Source organism: Podarcis pityusensis (assembly GCF_964106645.2).
Source record: "Podarcis pityusensis genome assembly, chromosome: 10".
Taxonomy (NCBI): Eukaryota; Metazoa; Chordata; class Lepidosauria; order Squamata; family Lacertidae; genus Podarcis; species Podarcis pityusensis.
Genome location: NC_138035.1, coordinates 66,885,806 through 66,903,860, shown reverse-complemented (window position 1 = coordinate 66,903,860; position 18,055 = coordinate 66,885,806). Strand labels below are relative to the sequence as shown.

Below are 18,055 nucleotides of genomic sequence, written 5' to 3'. Positions count from 1 at the left end.
CATTAAATGGATTATAGAAAAATGCCCATCAATACCATTTTTAAAAAATGTTTTGAATTAAAATAGAAAACTAATGCCGAAAGTCTGCAGCCAACAAATTGATTGACTTATTCACAGTGAAATTCACAGGCTCACACCTAAACCCTTTCTTATGTGCCCTTACTGCTCACTTAGGCTTGCCAGGTCACAATGCTAGAGCAATAGTAGAATCCCCACTGACAAAATTCCCCTCCTATTCATCTCCTAAAGGTGCAGCCCTTCTGGCGGGGAAATCCCAGGAGTACTATACTGAACAATCCTATTATCCTTTGGCTCATCTACTCCTTCTTCACAGCCTTCCAAAGTTCTCTAATTTGTTCACTTCCTGTCCATGGGCACAACTTCCTGTCCTGTCCCTTCCTCTCCTTGGTCCCAAGTGAAGCTTCCTTTCATGCCTCCTTTTTTTTTAGCTCCTTCTCTCTACCATCAACTGTTCCAGCTGGTCCCTGCTTTTCAGCTGACTGCTTTCCTGGTCTCACTGGCTAGATAGCCTGTCCCTCAACCAGTCTCCCAATCTCTACATATATAGATCAGATAGTCTTGCTAGAGCCTGAGCATAAAGGTAAGGGACCCCTGACTATTAGGTCCAGTCATGGCCGACTCTGGGGTTGTGGCACTCATCTTGCTTTATTGGCCGAGGAAGCCGGCGTACAGCTTCCGGGTCATGTGGCCAGCATGACTAAGCCACTTCTGGCGAACCAGAGCAGCGCATGGAAACGCCGTTTACCTTCCTTACCTATTTATCTACTTGCACTTTGATGTGCTTTCAAACTGCTAGGTTGGCAGGAGCAGAGACCGAGCTCACCCCGTCGCGGGGATTTGAACCGCCAACCTTCTGATCCGCAAGTCCTAGGCTCCTCATTGGCCCTTCTTGCTTCACCTCCCCGTTTCCTCTGGCCCTTCCCTCCCCCCCTTTCTCTGGTTTCTCTTTCCAACCTTCATTTCTCTATCTGCCACTTTCCTACTGGGCTCCCCATCCCTTCACTCCCCCACCTCCTTTCCCCTTTATCCAGTCCTCAAACTGGTTCACAAAGCATCTTCCATCATTAGGACCTATGAGAGGTTTCAATCCCAAGCAAACTGACCACTTTTTCTTCACACTGTATTACAGCTGTACTATAAAATGCTGTACTACAAATACAAAATTAGTCTGACAGATTTATTCTATGAGCATTCAGGTCAGCCAATCAGTGTCAGAGGCTTCACCTCCATCAACACAGTACAATATAGATTACTATATGGTATCCATGACATACTGTAATCTATTGTGTGTGCTTGAACTGATAATTAGCAGACTAGTGGGTAAAAAAGGAATGAGTGAAGAAAGATAACTGGATGTGTGTAATCTAGAGTCCTGTGCAGGAACTCAAAGTGTATGTTTTTAGAGGTGTGGCACAGATTGTGACTGCAGCAACTGGTCTTTGCCTATGGAGGACATATGGGCATAGTGCCCTATGGGCATAGGGCTCAACCATGCAATCAACATATCCAATTCTTCTTCTTCAAATAATGTACCGTATTGGCCTGAATATAAGCCTCACTCCCCCCCCCCCCAATTCTGACCGTGAAAAGTTAAAATGCAGCTTAAATTTGCGACCTTACAAAAATGGGCGTTTACGATATTGCTGCTGAAACAGACATACGTTAAAATGGAACAAAAAAAAAAGTTTTATTGACGATTCGCGAGCTTGAGACTGATCATTTGCCATTTACGGGTGTGAGTGCCTGCGGAACTGTAGCAACTGAGTAGCGATTTGCGATTTTAGTGATTGTATGGCAACTTTTGTGGGCTTGCAAGATCAAAGGCTTAAATTGGCTCGGGCCAATACGGTAGTTGGCATCTACACACACAAACCACTATGCAGAGTGCCAATGTGTGAAGTGGATTGAAATAGGCAGATTAAGTCAGCCAGTACATTCACAATCTCCAGTGAGTAGACTTGGAACTTCTGAACTGGGCTTACAAAACAAACGGATAAGAATCCATGACTTAATACACATTGATATGTGTCTGTCTTTTCCCTTATAAAAAATGCCAGATCACGAAGCCATAAATTCCATTTATCAAAATGCCAGATCACAGAGGCTGGGTGAAGGTCTGCAGTAGACACAGGCTAACTGCAGAGCCATGCAGATGTTCTGGAGAAGAGGCAAATAAAATAGTTTCAGTTTTTAGTACTATTTGTCAATAGCAAGTTGTGACTTTACACATGTCACACAGTGATGGCAGATTATAGATAATGCCATGTTGATTTAGTTAGGACATTCAACTCTTGTTCAAATACGCAGGCAGAAGAATTGACAATGAGAGAGCTGTCCTTCCAAGAGCTCTGCAAGGTCATGCAATGATCATGACTGACAATGGAATTTGGTCCATGGTCTACAACCGGGCCTGTAGGGATTGATGCAGGGGCAGCCTTAAGGGAAGTGGGCAGACAAAGTAGAGTATATTTGCATGCAAAATTTCAATATTATGATGAGGAATTCAAAACATCAGTCTTGGTAACAAAAAAGAAAGAAAACCTGTGTCGTGCTAACTTATGGCATTGAGTCCTGTGTGAATGGATGTTGCAGCGGTATAGTCATCTAAAAGAGTCCAGGTACCACTCTCTTCTTTCACCCCTATCTCTTGTCTAGTTCAGGAAGAACTGATATCATGAATCAATACCATGAAGCATTATGGAAAGGGAAGGGAAGTCTCACCCACCGCTGGCATATTGCAAAATATGGGTTTATTTTTTGTATAATTCCACTTCGTTTGAAAAAAAATTCTCTTCCTTTTTCTAATTGCAAAGTCTTTGATCAGATCCTCAAAACTAATCTTAGGTAACATATCTTCTTCTATACTTAGTAGAGATAAGGCATCTAGCCTGCCTTGTTGCAGTTTTTCTGCTGGGATTTTTAAAAATATACTTGAACTGAGAAAACGAATGCTCAGCTGAGAAATTTGTGGCCACTGGTGTTAAAAACCTGGGAATGGAAAATTTCTGTGGTCCCCCCCCCCCCGCCCTAAGCATATGCTTAATGGTTAATCCAGCCCTGCCTGAAGGATATAGGAGGGCCTCAGCTTCCTGGCCCTGATCACAGTGATGATTTCATCACTATGTGCCAGGGAGAGAGAGTTTACCTATCCCTAAATTCTCTGTATTGTAGTTGTGACAAGATGTCTGCATATGCTGTTTTTTAAAAAAATACTGTAATGACACAGGCAAGGCCTGCAATTTAAAACACCAATAAATATTCATTCCATCAACTGTAGACTGGGGCAGATTTTCCTCAAGTATAAAGTACAATGTTTTGCTGATGCAGCAAACTGCATTCAAAACCCTCCCTGAGCCAACTGTAAGGCTGACCAGCTAGCATATCATTAACGCAGGCAAAAAAAACTTGAGGCACTTGAGTGTGAGAGCAAATTAAGCATGCAAGCCCCCAGCCAGACCAAATGCATTGTGTACGATGAGCCAACAAATTTGTATCACTTGAGATGCGTTTGAGCTTTGTGTAACTGAACAGTTCACTCCAAATTCTTCTGCAAAGCAAAAGCCTTAGCCCAGGGGTCAGCAAACTTTTTCAGCAGGGGGCCAGTCCACTGTCCCTCAGACCTTGTGGGGGGCCGGACTATATTTTTTTTGGGGGGGGGGGAATGAATGAATTCCTATGCCCCACAAATACCCCAGAGATGCATTTTAAGTAAAAGCACACCTTATACTCATGTAAAAACACACTGATTCCCAGACCGTCTGTGAGCCGGATTAAGAAGGCAGTTGGGCCGCATCCAGCCTTAGTTTGCCTATCCATGCCTTAGCCTTTCACAAAGAAGGGCCCCTCTCTTACAGTTTTGAACTTTGTCAAAGGCTTGGAAAGTTTACGTCTCGTAAACCATCCCTGTTTGAAAGCCATGGTAACATGGGCGGTGGTGGGGAATCAAGTCTGTTACAAAGAAAGCTGATTTTTCTCCACCGCCAGCTGCCGTGCTGGATTACAGCTCATTTGACTAGTGGGCAATAATGAAAAATATCCTGCCACATATTAACTGCCACTAACAAAAAAATGTTTTGAAGTAAGATTTCTCCCTGGTGGGAGAGTGTTACAATTTTTCTGCTTATGCATGGTTTGATAAATTTTGTGATCAAATGATTCTATTCAGACAGCTTGTGAATATTCCTGGTCTCTTCCTGTTCCATACAATTCTCAGAACCTATGACGTTAGACATCTGTCATCCTTTGCTCATTTTGAGCACCTGCTAGCTCCTCCTAATATAGGCCGTAGATGAGCAGCCTAGGAATAAAGGGAATCTACTTTCTGGCTTGCAAACGAGGAAGAAGGAGCTTCCTGGAAATGAAGACTGCTGGGATTGTCAGACTCCCAAGCCCTTTCACAGATGCTGTTTGCACTGATTCAGTCTGTATCCTCTGGCACCTATTTTGAAACTCTGCATATTTCCAGAATCCTGCAGGTCCGAAGTGAAGTTATTCCAGTGTTAAAACGACCACATGGGTATGCTTACATATTAATAGCTGGTATTCACAAAGATTCATGGATGTACATATGCATGTAAAGTCTTAGTATTTTATTAGATGTAAACTTTAGAAGACTGTTGAGCAGAAACCCAATATGGGCAAATTTTCTACAACAGTTCCAATAACTTTCTCCAAGGGAGAAGGCAGGCATACAAGTCCCTGTCCACTCCCCCCTCTCATTTATTCACTTGCTGCTGCCTTTTCTACCTAATCCTTCTTAGGAGAGCTCTTTCCATCTCAGGCACCCAGTTGCAGGATGCTTTCTTAATTTTCTCCAGGTGGAGTTGAAGCAGGTTGAAACGGTGGTGGAAAGGGAGGGAATGGACTGAACAACATTTGATTTGTCAAAATGCTTGCCTGTCACTTCAAGCCGTGAAGATGAGCAGGCAGCACATCTGAAGAATGTGCTGTGATCACCCTCTATAGTGAGCAACCTTTGTAATATTTATGTCTGTCTCCTTATAACGTAATATTATTCATAGGAATATATATACATAGCCCCATCATAATAAGATTCTGTAACTGCACAAGCATTAGGATCAAAGCAAAGATCTTTTAGCTGCATAAGCACTGGAGTATGTGTTGCTACAGGTAGCAATTAATTGTTGTTTTTTGTGTGTGTGCTTTTTTTGCCCTTTCTACTGATGGTGGCAAACACAATGTTGTGCTAGCCTTCCAGGGGTGCTGGGCTGAAAGAGGAGTGAACATATGGGGCAGTTGTTGATCTCACAACCCTATTCTGAACCCCTGTGCAGTAGCATCAGTGAGCACCTATACACAACATTGGGTGAACAATCACCAGCACAGTATCTCTGAAGTAGTGGGGGGGGGGGCAGATTGGAATCATATAGGCCCTCTGATATTAAAGAGTTAATTTATAAGACTGGGCCTTTAGGAATCTCTTTCCAATAGTCAGATGTGCATGACCCCATCTGCTACCAGTTTGAAAGAAAACCACCACACAGCAGGCCTGCACAGTGATATATAATACTGATATTTTGAATTGCCATCCCATTTACATCCCAATTTACCAAGCACAAGTTTTCAAACAGCTGAAATATCCAATTTATAGACCATGTTTGTGACAAGAAACATTAACAAAGTTATAAAGTTCACATCCACATTCAATTCACACTCTGAAACAGATGTTATTTTCAGTCACAGCCTTGTTACAATAATCTTCTCCAATGATACTGTTTATGCAGATAATCCTTCTCAATCCTTTAATGAATTAGTTCTGAAGGCACTGGGACTAATATCTTTGATTCTATCTCTCTGACTACGATCTCTACTGGTGACAATTGCAAAACAAATTGTGAAAATAATTGCGTGTGGAATTTCAGCGAATCCTCATTTCAGATGTCATCCATAACTTTGTTATATGCTGCTGCTCAAGCCATCTATGTCCCAGCACCATCAAATGAAGTCATCAGCTGACCAAGACATAGGGATCAAGACAATCAGGTGGAAAGTACCTTTATGGCTGCCTAGTCTTGAAATGTTATTGAAGCACTACAGAATGAAGTTACAGACAGGCATCTGACACACTGCTGTATAACAAATGGAAGACACTCGAGTGTGCTAAAATAACATTTCAAAACATACCTTGTGTTCTCTAATAATCTGGTAATGTCTATGGCTATAACTCTAAGCATATTAACCAGGAAGTAAATCTCACTGAACTCAACAATACATATTTCTGATTAGATAAATACATTTCTGATTAGTTTGTATCTAAACTGGCAATCAAATTTCCAAGATCTAAAAAATGGAGTTGGGTAGTTTGTGGGCAAAATATTTTCATCAAGGAATGGCTAAAAGTGCAACCCAATAATGATTTTAGTTATTCTGTGGATATTCAGCTGCAGCTACAAATGGAGGAATTATAATTCAGTGGTAGAACACATGTTATGGATGCCAATCAGACAATTCTGAGAGGTATAAGGCAGCTTCCTATATTGTCACCGTGCCTCACACTCTTATTGATCAGCAAATAAAATGAGGGCAGAACAGCTATACTACAGCTACATCATACAAAGATCCATTCACTGTTCAGCTAGATTATAACTAATTAGGATAAGCCTGTCCTTTAATGTTATAACAACATGTCACAAAGTTATTAGATTTGATTAGGTGCACACTATGTTTAATTCCTTACTGATATAATACAAGTGCATAATTTTATCTGCATTCTGTAGATTGCCTTGAATTTTATCTGTTTTAAAAGGCATACAGATGAATTGAGCTAGAATTTGATTCATTTTCTTAGTAGTTTTGATTTCTGACTGTGCCATCTACACTGTGCTGTGCTTGGGCGTGTGGCATCATGTCTGCACAATATTGTATAATAACAGGATACTTCTAAGCACATGCAATAGGTGTATATCTGAGATGAACAGAATGTGTTCTGTGAGCTCCATCCAGATATAAAAAAAATTATTTTAAGACTTGGCACCTATCAATTGATAGATGATTAAGCTTATATACCTTTAATACTTGTGTAGAAAGGAAAATACTAGCAGTTGCGGGTTACCTAAGGGCTGTGACGGTGGTTGAAATTCTTTCTACCCAAGTACTGTAGACTCAGAATCCTTATACTAGACTCAGTCTGGCAAGCCGTTAACACACATCAACAGTCAGCATTTTTGCATGCACACATGTTCTCTCTAGGCATCTAGAGAGACAGGGAATCACAATGATTAATTGCTTTGGCTATTTTGCATCCTTTGCAAAGAGGATGAAGTTTCCACCTCAACCATCCCCTGGGATTGTGACCCAACCTTTACCTTTATTGTAAAGGTACCGTAACTGTTGCCACCACACTTAAGACTTTGAATGTTCATTCCTCCAGTTTACAGGTTTTGGGAAGGGAGAACAAAAAAGTTCTTGCTATTGTATTGCCACAGTAGAACATGTTCCTTCTTAACCTCTTCTGGGGAAATGGCTAGACTGAATTGCCAGTGAGGGGCTGGTGTACAGATGCAGTGTTTCATGATAACTTGTGTAAGCCACCACTACGGACACCTTCTGGAAAGAGCTCACTGCTCCTAAAAAGTGCTTTCAGTAAGTGGCCTAGCTGTATGGATTCTTCTGACTGCTGGCTTTTATTTTATTGTAAGCTGGGCACATTACTACACATTGTGTAGCGAAGGTGTGGCTGGCCACAGATCTCTCTTCAACTACACATTTCCATATGGATCCTATTAGATTGTGATTATTATTATTTTTTCATCCATTAGGCAAACTGCTAATCTAAACTATCTGGAATAAAAGGTGTTTAGGTTCTAGGTTGGTTGATGACTTTTCAACAAATTAAAGGTATATTAATTCCAAAACACTGTTGCGATTGGTTTATTGGTTTGGCGTGACCCCCGCTAATTGATTTACGATCCACAATTAGCTCTTTATGCCCGGCGCGCTTCCTCCGAGCTGCGCCACTCAGCTCCGTCTCCAGTAGCTCTCCAGTCACGCCTCAGCAGAGTTAAACACAGCGGTGAAACTGTCACGTAGCTTCCACCTAGCTTCCGACAAACACACAGAGCCCGGTTTGTCTATTTATCAGTCCTTTATTCCGACTTTCCCCAGGAAATCTCCTGGGCTCACAGCAGCCATGACAAACTGCCACCTCTTCCCTCAGAGACCAGAGAGGAACAGAGAAACGAAACTCCTCCCAGCTTCGAAAGCTGACGTCAGAATGCTGAGGCATCATGGGAACAACTTAACCTGTTAAGTTCCAAACCCAACACCCCCTCTTGCCGAACCATTCTGACAAGACCTTGTTGAGTTCAACACCTTCCCCTTTGCCTTATGCCACTTCCCGGCATCTTTCCCAGGCACCTGTTGAACCCCTTCAACACTCCCAGAATCACACTGTGCGACACTTTTCCACGCACTTGTGACCTGATACCCTACTGACCCTTTTGGGCCAGCAGTTGTGTCTTCTCCGTCAGATTCTTCCCCCTCTGACTTGACACCCTGTTTGTGAGCTTTCTCCATTACGCTAACCGGAGATGAAGCCTCACACCTGGACACTCCTTTCACAACCTTTGGAGATGCCCAGACCTGCCCTGAACCCTGATCTTGGACCTGGTCCCCATCACCGGGATCAGCCTCTGCCTCCCTTTCCTCCTCAGAATCAGACAGACATTCTGAGAGAAAAACAGAACTATCCCTGAGTCTTGAACACCCATCCTGTTCACAGAACTCAGCCTGCTTACTGACCAGCAGCTTGGTTTGATCACCCTTTGGGTATGCAAACCTCCACCCATTGGTTGCAGGATCATATCCACAGAAGATCATTTCCTGAACCTTTGGACCACCTGCCCCAAAGAGCTCAAAGGGCTCTTTGGCTACCCTCCCAACAAACCCAACAAACACAAATATCATTACTATTAATAACTCAGAAATCAATTCTAACTGGCACATTTTCAGATTGCAATCTAAATAATTACCCTGGTATTTACCTATGACGTTAGATAGAATTGTTTTCTAGAGGATAACAGTGAGATAACTAGGGACTGGTATACAGTGGAGCAAATGATAATCTCAGAGGTACAGTATGACTGTGGTCACATAACAGGTGACTGCTATCATCATGCAAAACCTGTTTTCCAGAAGGAAGTGAGATAATCTATCTTTCAGCTGCAGAGGCAGCCAGGGCTGCAGGATATGTTATGCTACCACAAATGGATCTTGCATTTGTTGACTGGAGATTGCAGAGGTGTATTTTTTTATATATGCTTTGCTCAAAACAAATTGCCCAATCAGCCTGTCAAGGCTGCTTTACATACCTACCAATGGAAAAACAAGCTGCAGAATTCTGTTGACTCTTACATAGCATGTTAGGATTTAAGAGGCTACTCTCTAATTTTCATTAAGTGTATGCAATTGTTAGTATTTGTTCAAATTGTGTAATTTGTTTTGGCATTCCCATGAAAAAGACATGCTCAATTTAATTTTGGATAAAGCTTCACTTTGTATTAAAGAAAAGATAATTTAGTTGGTAGATTAAAGATAACATGATTCACAGCAAGGGGATTTGGAAGCACATCAAAGATTTTAATTTTTAAAAACTCCTGCTCCACAAAATCAGTCAAAGTCCTGTTTTCCTTTCAAGACTCATTGCAGGTGGTGTAATAAGTTAAAGATACCTGTGAAGCCTTGAAACTTTACAACATAATTCATCCAAAGTGGAAACACTGAAATTTAGATGCACTAAGTAAGGAAATGAAACTCTTCCAAGTTTTAAGGAGGTGCATTTGTGATTAAGTGATCTTTGTAGCAATTGTGTCTCATTTGCCTCAAATGTTAAGAAAACAACAAAATGTTATATTTGCTTATTTCTATCATCATGAATTACGGTATATCTATCAATTTTTTAAAATAGTATAGTAAAAAATGAAATTGATACTGGAGGTTTCCTGGTGGTCACCTGTCTATTTGACTGATCTAAGAATAAAGCTATTTTGAAAATCTCTCTCTCTCTCTCTCTCTCTCGTTATGTATATATTTGTGTGTGTGTGATACACACACATATATACAGGATGCAGAACTTGAAGAGATGCTAGTTATTACAAGTGTCTCAGAGAGAGGGCCATGTAAAGAAAGCAGCATATAGATAAATGCAAATATGTTTAGGGAGCAAGAGAAATTTGTCTTGCCTTGGTTTCTAACACTGGCTAAACAACATAGTACTGAACCATTTTAGTAGAACAGAGATGAAATATACAGGAAGAACAACATTTAAACAGAAATCTAGAATGGTAAGGTAACAGATTTGCTGGGAGAGGAAGGAGAAAGCAATAGAGAGACCTAGAAATAATGCAGATATGAAATTAATAGGAAAGCTGCCTTACTCTCAAACCTGCTCTATTTATGCAGTTTAAGTAGAGAAATACACTGGAGTTATTATGACGTGTCTGAGTTGTATCAAGTTTAGACATAACATCCATTTATCTTGGCACAGCCCATAATCCCTAAATTATCTATGTCTTAGCAAACCCCTCATAGTGCTTTTTTAAATCTTAGTCCTCCTTAAAACAAGAGTCTGCCAATGAATTGCCTCCAAACACATACCACTGGAGGCAAAAGTGCTGTTCTCTGCCTCAGTCACACAAGGGAAGGAATCCTTCTGAGAAAAGGGGAGCAGAAGGCAGGGCTGTGGCTTAGCCTTGCTTAAATCACCCACCCAGCAGAGGCTAGTGCGCACTGCATGTGTGCCAACAATACACCAAAAGGCCACTAGAGCTTCTGTAGCCTCAGAGAGGACCAGAAGCTTCCTCTATTGTTTCTAGTAAGATTCAATAGGCAGTTGCTTCAATGCAATAATTCCATAGCCATCATCCTAACAAGCTTTCAGGAAAATCCACCAGAAACAAGCTTTCTTCAGATGCCACCATTTGAGGTATGGAGGATGACTATTTGCTGGTGGGACCACCACCTGTGGAATGTCTTCCCCAGATGAGCTTACTAGGCACCAACCTTGATGTTACTTCAGTGCCAGGAAAATGATTTTTTATTTTATTTCCCCTGACTTTTTCATCCTCTGTAAATTGCCTTTGTTTGCTTGTTTGTTTTTATTTTGCAGGCTACTTTCATATAGTGGTGTTCTAATGCTTCTGTTTTAATCTGTTTTATTGCAATTTTAACTTCATGTACATAAGCTGTTGCAGGGTGAGGAATTAAGTAAGTAAAAGCTAGACATCTGCCTGGCATGTGACTGTGATCTGATCCTGAGACTGCTTGCACCAATTTTGTTCCCAAAACAGCTTATTAATTTACTTGAGCTCAGAGAGGCAGAATCTGGTTTTTAGAATAGGTGCAAAATTAGCTTGTACACAAAATTTGCAAAGCATTTTCCCACCTATTTTCAAACATGAATAATTATACTGCTAGAAGACATCTATCACTTGGGGGTGGGGAGAGCAAAAGAATCATGAAAATGAGACAAAGGTTTATTTTTAACCAGTGTGTGGGATCACTTTCCTTTTTAAAGAATACCCTGGAGCTGTCTCAAGTCCTTATCTTCTTGGCAGCTGCTTAGAATTCTAAACCAACAACCAAGCTAAGAAATCCAGACTTCAGCTGATATATGCTCCTTTTCCCAGGCTTCTTGGCCAATGGGCAGGAATGGCTCCAGCAAAAGAACTACGAATTACTCTATCATCTGTCGTTTTATCAGCTTTCTATTAAAGCTACTTTCTGAAATAACACCCAAACGCAGAGTGTTTCTTCAGATTGTAAGGAAATTTATCATGGGGTCCAAGCACACAGATGAAACAAGCTACAAATATTTGTAATTGTATGGCAGGGAAGCAAAATAAGCAAAATAAGACTGAAAATAAAAATACACGCAGGAATGGGTAAGTTTCCTTCATAAAAGAACTTAAAGCAGGCTGAAACAGTGGAATTGCTCATTTTGTTCACACGCTAAACCATGGCTGAGGGTTACCAGAATGAGCAGCAGTGAGCCCTAGGCTTTATGTGCAGCTGCAAGGACCAGTTTGGAAGCCTTTGCTTCCATTTTTGCTTAACCACAGCTTGTTGTGAAGTCCAAAGCCAGACAAACCATAGTTCATATGGTTTGTTGAAGCAAGCCAACTTCAAACCATGGGGTATGAAGGTGGGTGGTTCCAACAAACCATAGTTAAGATTGCTTCAGTCACAGAAGCGGTCCAGCCATCCATTTGGAGCCAATATGCGGAGACTTCATGAAAATCCTGAATCTCCATATTCAAGCTATAATATGATTTTCAATGACACAGCATCCTTATTGATATAATTCTTTTGTCTTCTTTTCATCATCCTGTATACAGTGGTACCTCGGGTTACATATACTTCAGGTTACATACGCTTCAGGTTACAGACTCCGCTAACCCAGAAATAGTACCTCGGGTTAAGAACTTTGCTTCAGGATGAGAACAGAAATTGTGCTCCAGCGGTGCGGCAGCAGCAGGACGCCCCATTAGCTAAAGTGGTGCTTCAGGTTAAGAACAGTTTCAGGTTAAGAAAGGACCTCCGGAACGAATTAGGTAATTAACCTGTACCACTAAACAGCAACTAGTTTACACAGAAGGCTGCTTTGAGAATGGACGTAGTCAGAAGGCCACGATTCCTACGTCCTCATAAGAGGACTACTAACAAATCAGGATGCTACATATGCTACTCAATTGACCCACCTCTTTTCTTCATGGTTTGGCAACTGGCGAGAGTAAGAAAGAGTCTATCAGGGAACTGAATTTGTCTGGGGTAAGTTTTCAGCTACTGACTCCTGCTATGTGGTTTAAACATGAGAACCCTCTATATATAATCCAAATTGCTTTGGCAGGTAACCATTTGGAGCAGCACAATTCAAGGGGAAATGCATGTTCAACCTCTCCTTGGCTTTGGTAAAGTTAGCTTTCCATGTGTATTGAGACTCTGCTGTGTTTCAGAATTCTCTCAGACAACTAGGGAAATCCTGAGGTCCACTTTTAGTTTGTATCAGAGTGTCTTGTCACTGCAGTTGTCACTCTGCCCCACCCTACCCCACCCTGCCTTAAGTGCCAACCAAACCATGAGACACCCCTGAACATTATAATACTTGAAACATTTGAAAACCCACAGACCTGCAATACATTTACAAGCTTATCATGTGATGAAAAAAATCCTACTCTCATCATTTTGCTTCCTAAGCTTAGGAAGACAATGCATTGTGTACCATTAAATTGCTAATTAATCAATCAACAATTGTATGAATATATCCTCCGTCTCATCAAGAAGCAACTATATTCCTCATAAAGTTCCCAAGCAGAAATTACTGATCATGCTAATGATGAAATAATTAAGTCAAGTCAGCCAGGGTTCTTGGAATTTTATCAGCTGATAATCAAGGCACGATCCAATCAAACCAGCATCCTGAAGCCCCATTAAGTATGTGCTTAAATCTTTCTAATTGAAATTAATGAGTCTAAAATGTGCTTAAGTTTGACTGGATTTTAAGTGTGCCAAATATTTACTGTAAACTTTAAGGAGAATGTACTTAACTAAGACAAAGAATTCTAATGATTGAACAGGCCAACGAAAGCGTGATGGCATCAGGGATTCAGTGCCATAAAACCAGATCCACCCAAACACACATATATCACTACATAGAACAAGATACAAAACTGAACAATGTAAGAGAAACACCAAACCTTATCCACCAATTAAACTCTTCAGAATGTGCAACAGGTAACATTTTTACTTGAAATGCAGACTCAAGATTATATATTTCTTAAAACCTCAGAGACAACATGGTAGAGCCAGATGCTTTAGAAGTGGCAATTATTTGCTATTATCTTCAGTCTAAATTGTTAAATTGAAAATGGCATTCAGCCAATGAATTCAGAGCTATTTCTTTGTTTATGTTGTTTTCTCTCTCCCTGGATATTTACCAAGAGCTTCCGACTTAATTATGCTACAAATACAGCAGCAACAACAACAAAAAGAATCTGAATAATTGCTCTCTTTACGTTTAAAAATAAAGAAAGGCTTCCCCTGAATCAGCAGTTTCTTATGACAGGAGGAATTCAGTGCACAAAACAGAGCTCTTACTCTCACAAGTTGAAACCCATATTGTTCATTTAAAGGAGGATGCTGATCTGTATGCAACCTGCTGGACTTGATTTTCTAAGGCTTTACATAGACTTTAATGCACCACTGCCTAGTGGACAGCAGCCATGGCAGCCTCACTGGCAGAGATACAGAATCTTACACCAACAGTTCTAAGGGTTAGAGCCAGCCACTTTATTGCTCTTTTAAAGCAGGGAGTATTATGTCTCAGTTAAAAACTTCCATTCCAGCAACATGCTTTGGCTAAATGTAGGTCCACTGTACAAGTCTAAAGACTGGCTCTGGTTCTCTTGAGCAAATAAGCTGGCCAATTTGAATGAAGAAGAATTCAGTTTACAAAAATATATCCCAAACATGTTGCCTTACCTTGTTATAGTACTGCACCTGGACAGAGTGCCACTGCCCATCACTAACCCCTCCTGGAACAAAGGGGGCAACTGTCGTAGTGGTTTCCCCTGAAAGGTTGCATGAAAGAGAAAGAAAAACAGTCACCTTAAAAAGTTCCACTACACTATCATCTTTATAATTAACAAAAATTTTGATTAGCAGTTGAGGGAAAACTTTTCATTCATCTTCCTGCACTTGACTGCATTGAGGGCAGGACTGGAGAGAGGGTTGCCTTTCTCCAAGTTATGCATTCATTCATTCATCATTGGTATCATTCTCACATCTAGAAAACAAACGCCAAGAAGGTACTGACACTTCAATTCCTTCACAAATAAATGACAACAAAACGACTAGCTGCAGAGTATTAACTGTGTTTACTATAAACTTTGGCTTGCTATAAATTATGTTAATGCAAACAATATTCAAATTTGTTAATTACTTTCCTACAAATATAGAGGATTATACCCCCTATATCTAGTGTTCTGGTGCTTAAGAAGGTGGCAGTCCTCAAATTTTAACTAAAGAGTGAAAACACTTTTCCTAACAAAAGGTAAATATTTAGGGCAAATACAGATTGTGCAAACAGTTGTTACCCACAGAAAGAATGTGCATTTTTGTGGCTTTCTTGTTTTTCCAGGCTGGGGTCTTACAGGACTGTCAGATAAGGTGTGAGGGAACAAAGAAAACATTTTTTGCCCTAGAAAGCTCCAGGAGTTCTAACCTTGCAATTAATGGCATTGCTTCCTTTCTTTTCCGTTAAAATGTCTTTTAAAGATTGGATCCGATAAAGCAGAGAATGTCAGATTAATTGTGCATACCAGTACAACCAGCCTGGTGACTATTCACTGCTGTTCTGAGTTAAGAACAAACATCTACAGCAAAAGTACACAAGGTTCTGTCAAATTGGTCAGGCAGGGTTTGTTATGAATGACTACTTAGACAAAAGTTTCCATTACAGAAGAATAAGGGGGGGAAAAACATTTAAAAAACCCCTGATGCGTACGATAAACCACTATATTTCTAGCTGTATTCATGCAAACGTTTCCTTCAGTTTAACATATACACCTGCTCAGTTTATACAGACAGGCGTTAAACTGAAAGAGGAACACAAATACAGCCTATTTTTAGAGGTTAGGCATTTCCTAATTTCTGCAACACTGACAAAAACAAACAATGCAGAAGTAAGGCTCCCCTTATCTCAGTCCCCCACAAAAAGAAAAGCGACTTCCATAGTAGGAAGCATTAAAGTTTCATTTCATAACAGTCGTAAAATATATGTGCTTGTCTTTAAATCTGTGACAACTTCCCAACTTCTGTTTATTTTACAACATTGGTTATTCAAACAAAGTGGAAACTGAAAGCATTTCTGTTTGCCCAAGGTAGAGCATCTGATTTTGGGCAGCCCCCACCCACTCTGTTATTCACTGCAGCCCTCTACACCTCCTACAAAATGTGCTCCTGGGAGTTGGGCAACCCTTGGGAACAGTTTGGTATATGGATTAGAATTCATACCTGGCTGGTGAAAACTGAATGCCCCGCCCCTGCCTTGCATAAGAGTAAGCACCTTCCACACCACTGAATTATATGTTGTGATTTTGCCCCATGTTGTCCCTCAGAGGCTTCTATACTCAAGAGTTTGTACATGTAGGTCATGGTTGCTGAGATGCTTTGGGACCTATATTTGCTCATATTACAGAATGCAAGGTGAATCAGATGTAAGGCTATGTGTCACTTATTTTATCAAAGGATAGTTTAAAAATGATGCGCTGTATCTATTAGCATAAGGATCTATGCCTGAGCAACAGGACCTCTTCTCCCTTTCCAGCCTTCACAACCTGCTCTAAAACAGATTCGGGGAGGGGACTGGGGGGCACATGGGGAGAGGAAGTCCTGTTGCATAGATGGAAATCCTTGCGCTAAGAGGACCACTTAATTGCATACAACCCAACAGCTCTTGTATCAAGTCACCCCAAAGTAGTTGCACGTGGCAAACTGTGACCAGATGGGAATGCATAATAGCATTAAAAATAAAATTAAACCAGTTCAATGGGGCCCAGAATACTGGTATCACTTGCACCCACGCTGAGTGCAGGCACTGAAATATTGCTTTATACATCAGTTTTTCTTGCTGGATCAGAGCACTTGACTCTCCCCTGACTTACGAATTTTCCATTTTAAAGAGGAAATGTTTTCATGGATATGATTTTTCATGAAGCAGACTTATGATAAAGGCACGCAGCCATGCTGATAAAATTTAATATCTCAAAGATCTTACGTAGTATATAAGAATGTATACACAAGTATGGCAGTCCTCTTTTTCTCTGTTTCTTCTCTATAGTATTTTAGCACAGATCTTTCGGAAATAACGTCTGACTTATGCAGACACAAAACAGGACAAGCAGCCTTCCTCTTGCATCACTATTGCTCTTTCTTAATAAAAAAGTGCTTGAGGGTGCAGACACCAACAAATAATTGATACCATCTAGACAGAAATCTTTTCTGGTTACTATATATACCATAGGTTGATTTCCAATTAGACTTAGTAGATATAGAAAGTATTGCTTTGGGCAAAATGCTTCACATCTAATTATATCTCTTGCGTGAAAGTGTAGGAGAGTGCATTTAAGGTCCAGAATACTCACACACTGTCAGGGAACTGCCATCGGAAGGAAGGGAAGTGAAAGGGCTCACACAGGTTGGGAGAGACTCAGCAGCTGAAGAGGGAACCAGTAGGGGGAGAGGAGCTGAGCTGAGGGAAAGGGAGCTGGAGGGATGGCTCAGAGACACTTCCAGCGAAAACAGTGGGGAGGTTTCAGGACCTCCTGTAGGGACACCCACTCCTCGCCGGAAACTGTCACGCAGAGAGTCCAGAAGACGTGTTTCCGTTAAGGAGCTTTTATGTTGGAAGCGATTCCGAAAGCAACCACTGTCGGAATCTGCCAGCGACTGACGGAGCCATGTTTAAGGGGCTCCGTTACAGACAGAGGTTTGCAAACTTGACCAAACTCTGAGGGACTAGGATTTTACACACAAGCAGCTCATCGTCCCATCACAGCATTCCGACAGTCTTCGTGAGCAGCTTGTGCAGGAGAAGGCATCATGAGCAACCCAGCCGGAACCGGAGAAGCAGGAGCTGGAGCGGGTCCAAGCCTGGAAGAAAGGTACCGGGTGTTGGAGGTCCAGCTAGCGCTGCAGACGGCGAGGCTTGAGGAGAGGAGGGCTCAGGATGCAGACAAAAAGGGGAAAGACACCCAGCTCGTCAGAAAGGTACCAGGATTGGTGCAGAAGTTTGGGGGGGAGCCCAAAGACTATCATGGCTTTCGGACAGAGATGCAATATGCCCTCAATCTGCAGTTTGATGAATTCCCTGACGAGGAATCACGAGTGGCTTTCGTGATTGGGCATCTTGAAAAGGGGGCGAGAGACTGGGTTAGACCCCTGATGGCAGCGAATAGTGACGTCCTAAAGGACACGATGAAGTTCTTTCGCGCCATGGATCTGATGTTTTCCAGCGATA

General features: G+C 41.3%; 1 protein-coding gene across 3 annotated transcripts in view; it reads right to left on the bottom strand.

The window, feature by feature from the left end:
• The window catches only part of CELSR1 (cadherin EGF LAG seven-pass G-type receptor 1), a 161,699-nt gene that overhangs the window by 55,436 nt on the left and 88,208 nt on the right, over positions 1–18,055 (bottom strand). For all 3 annotated transcript variants that reach the window (XM_081023374.1, XM_081023373.1, XM_081023375.1), the window contains exon 5: positions 14,518–14,606. In XM_081023374.1, coding sequence (XP_080879500.1) covers positions 14,518–14,606 — 89 coding nt within the window. The remainder of the gene's footprint in view (positions 1–14,517; positions 14,607–18,055) is intronic.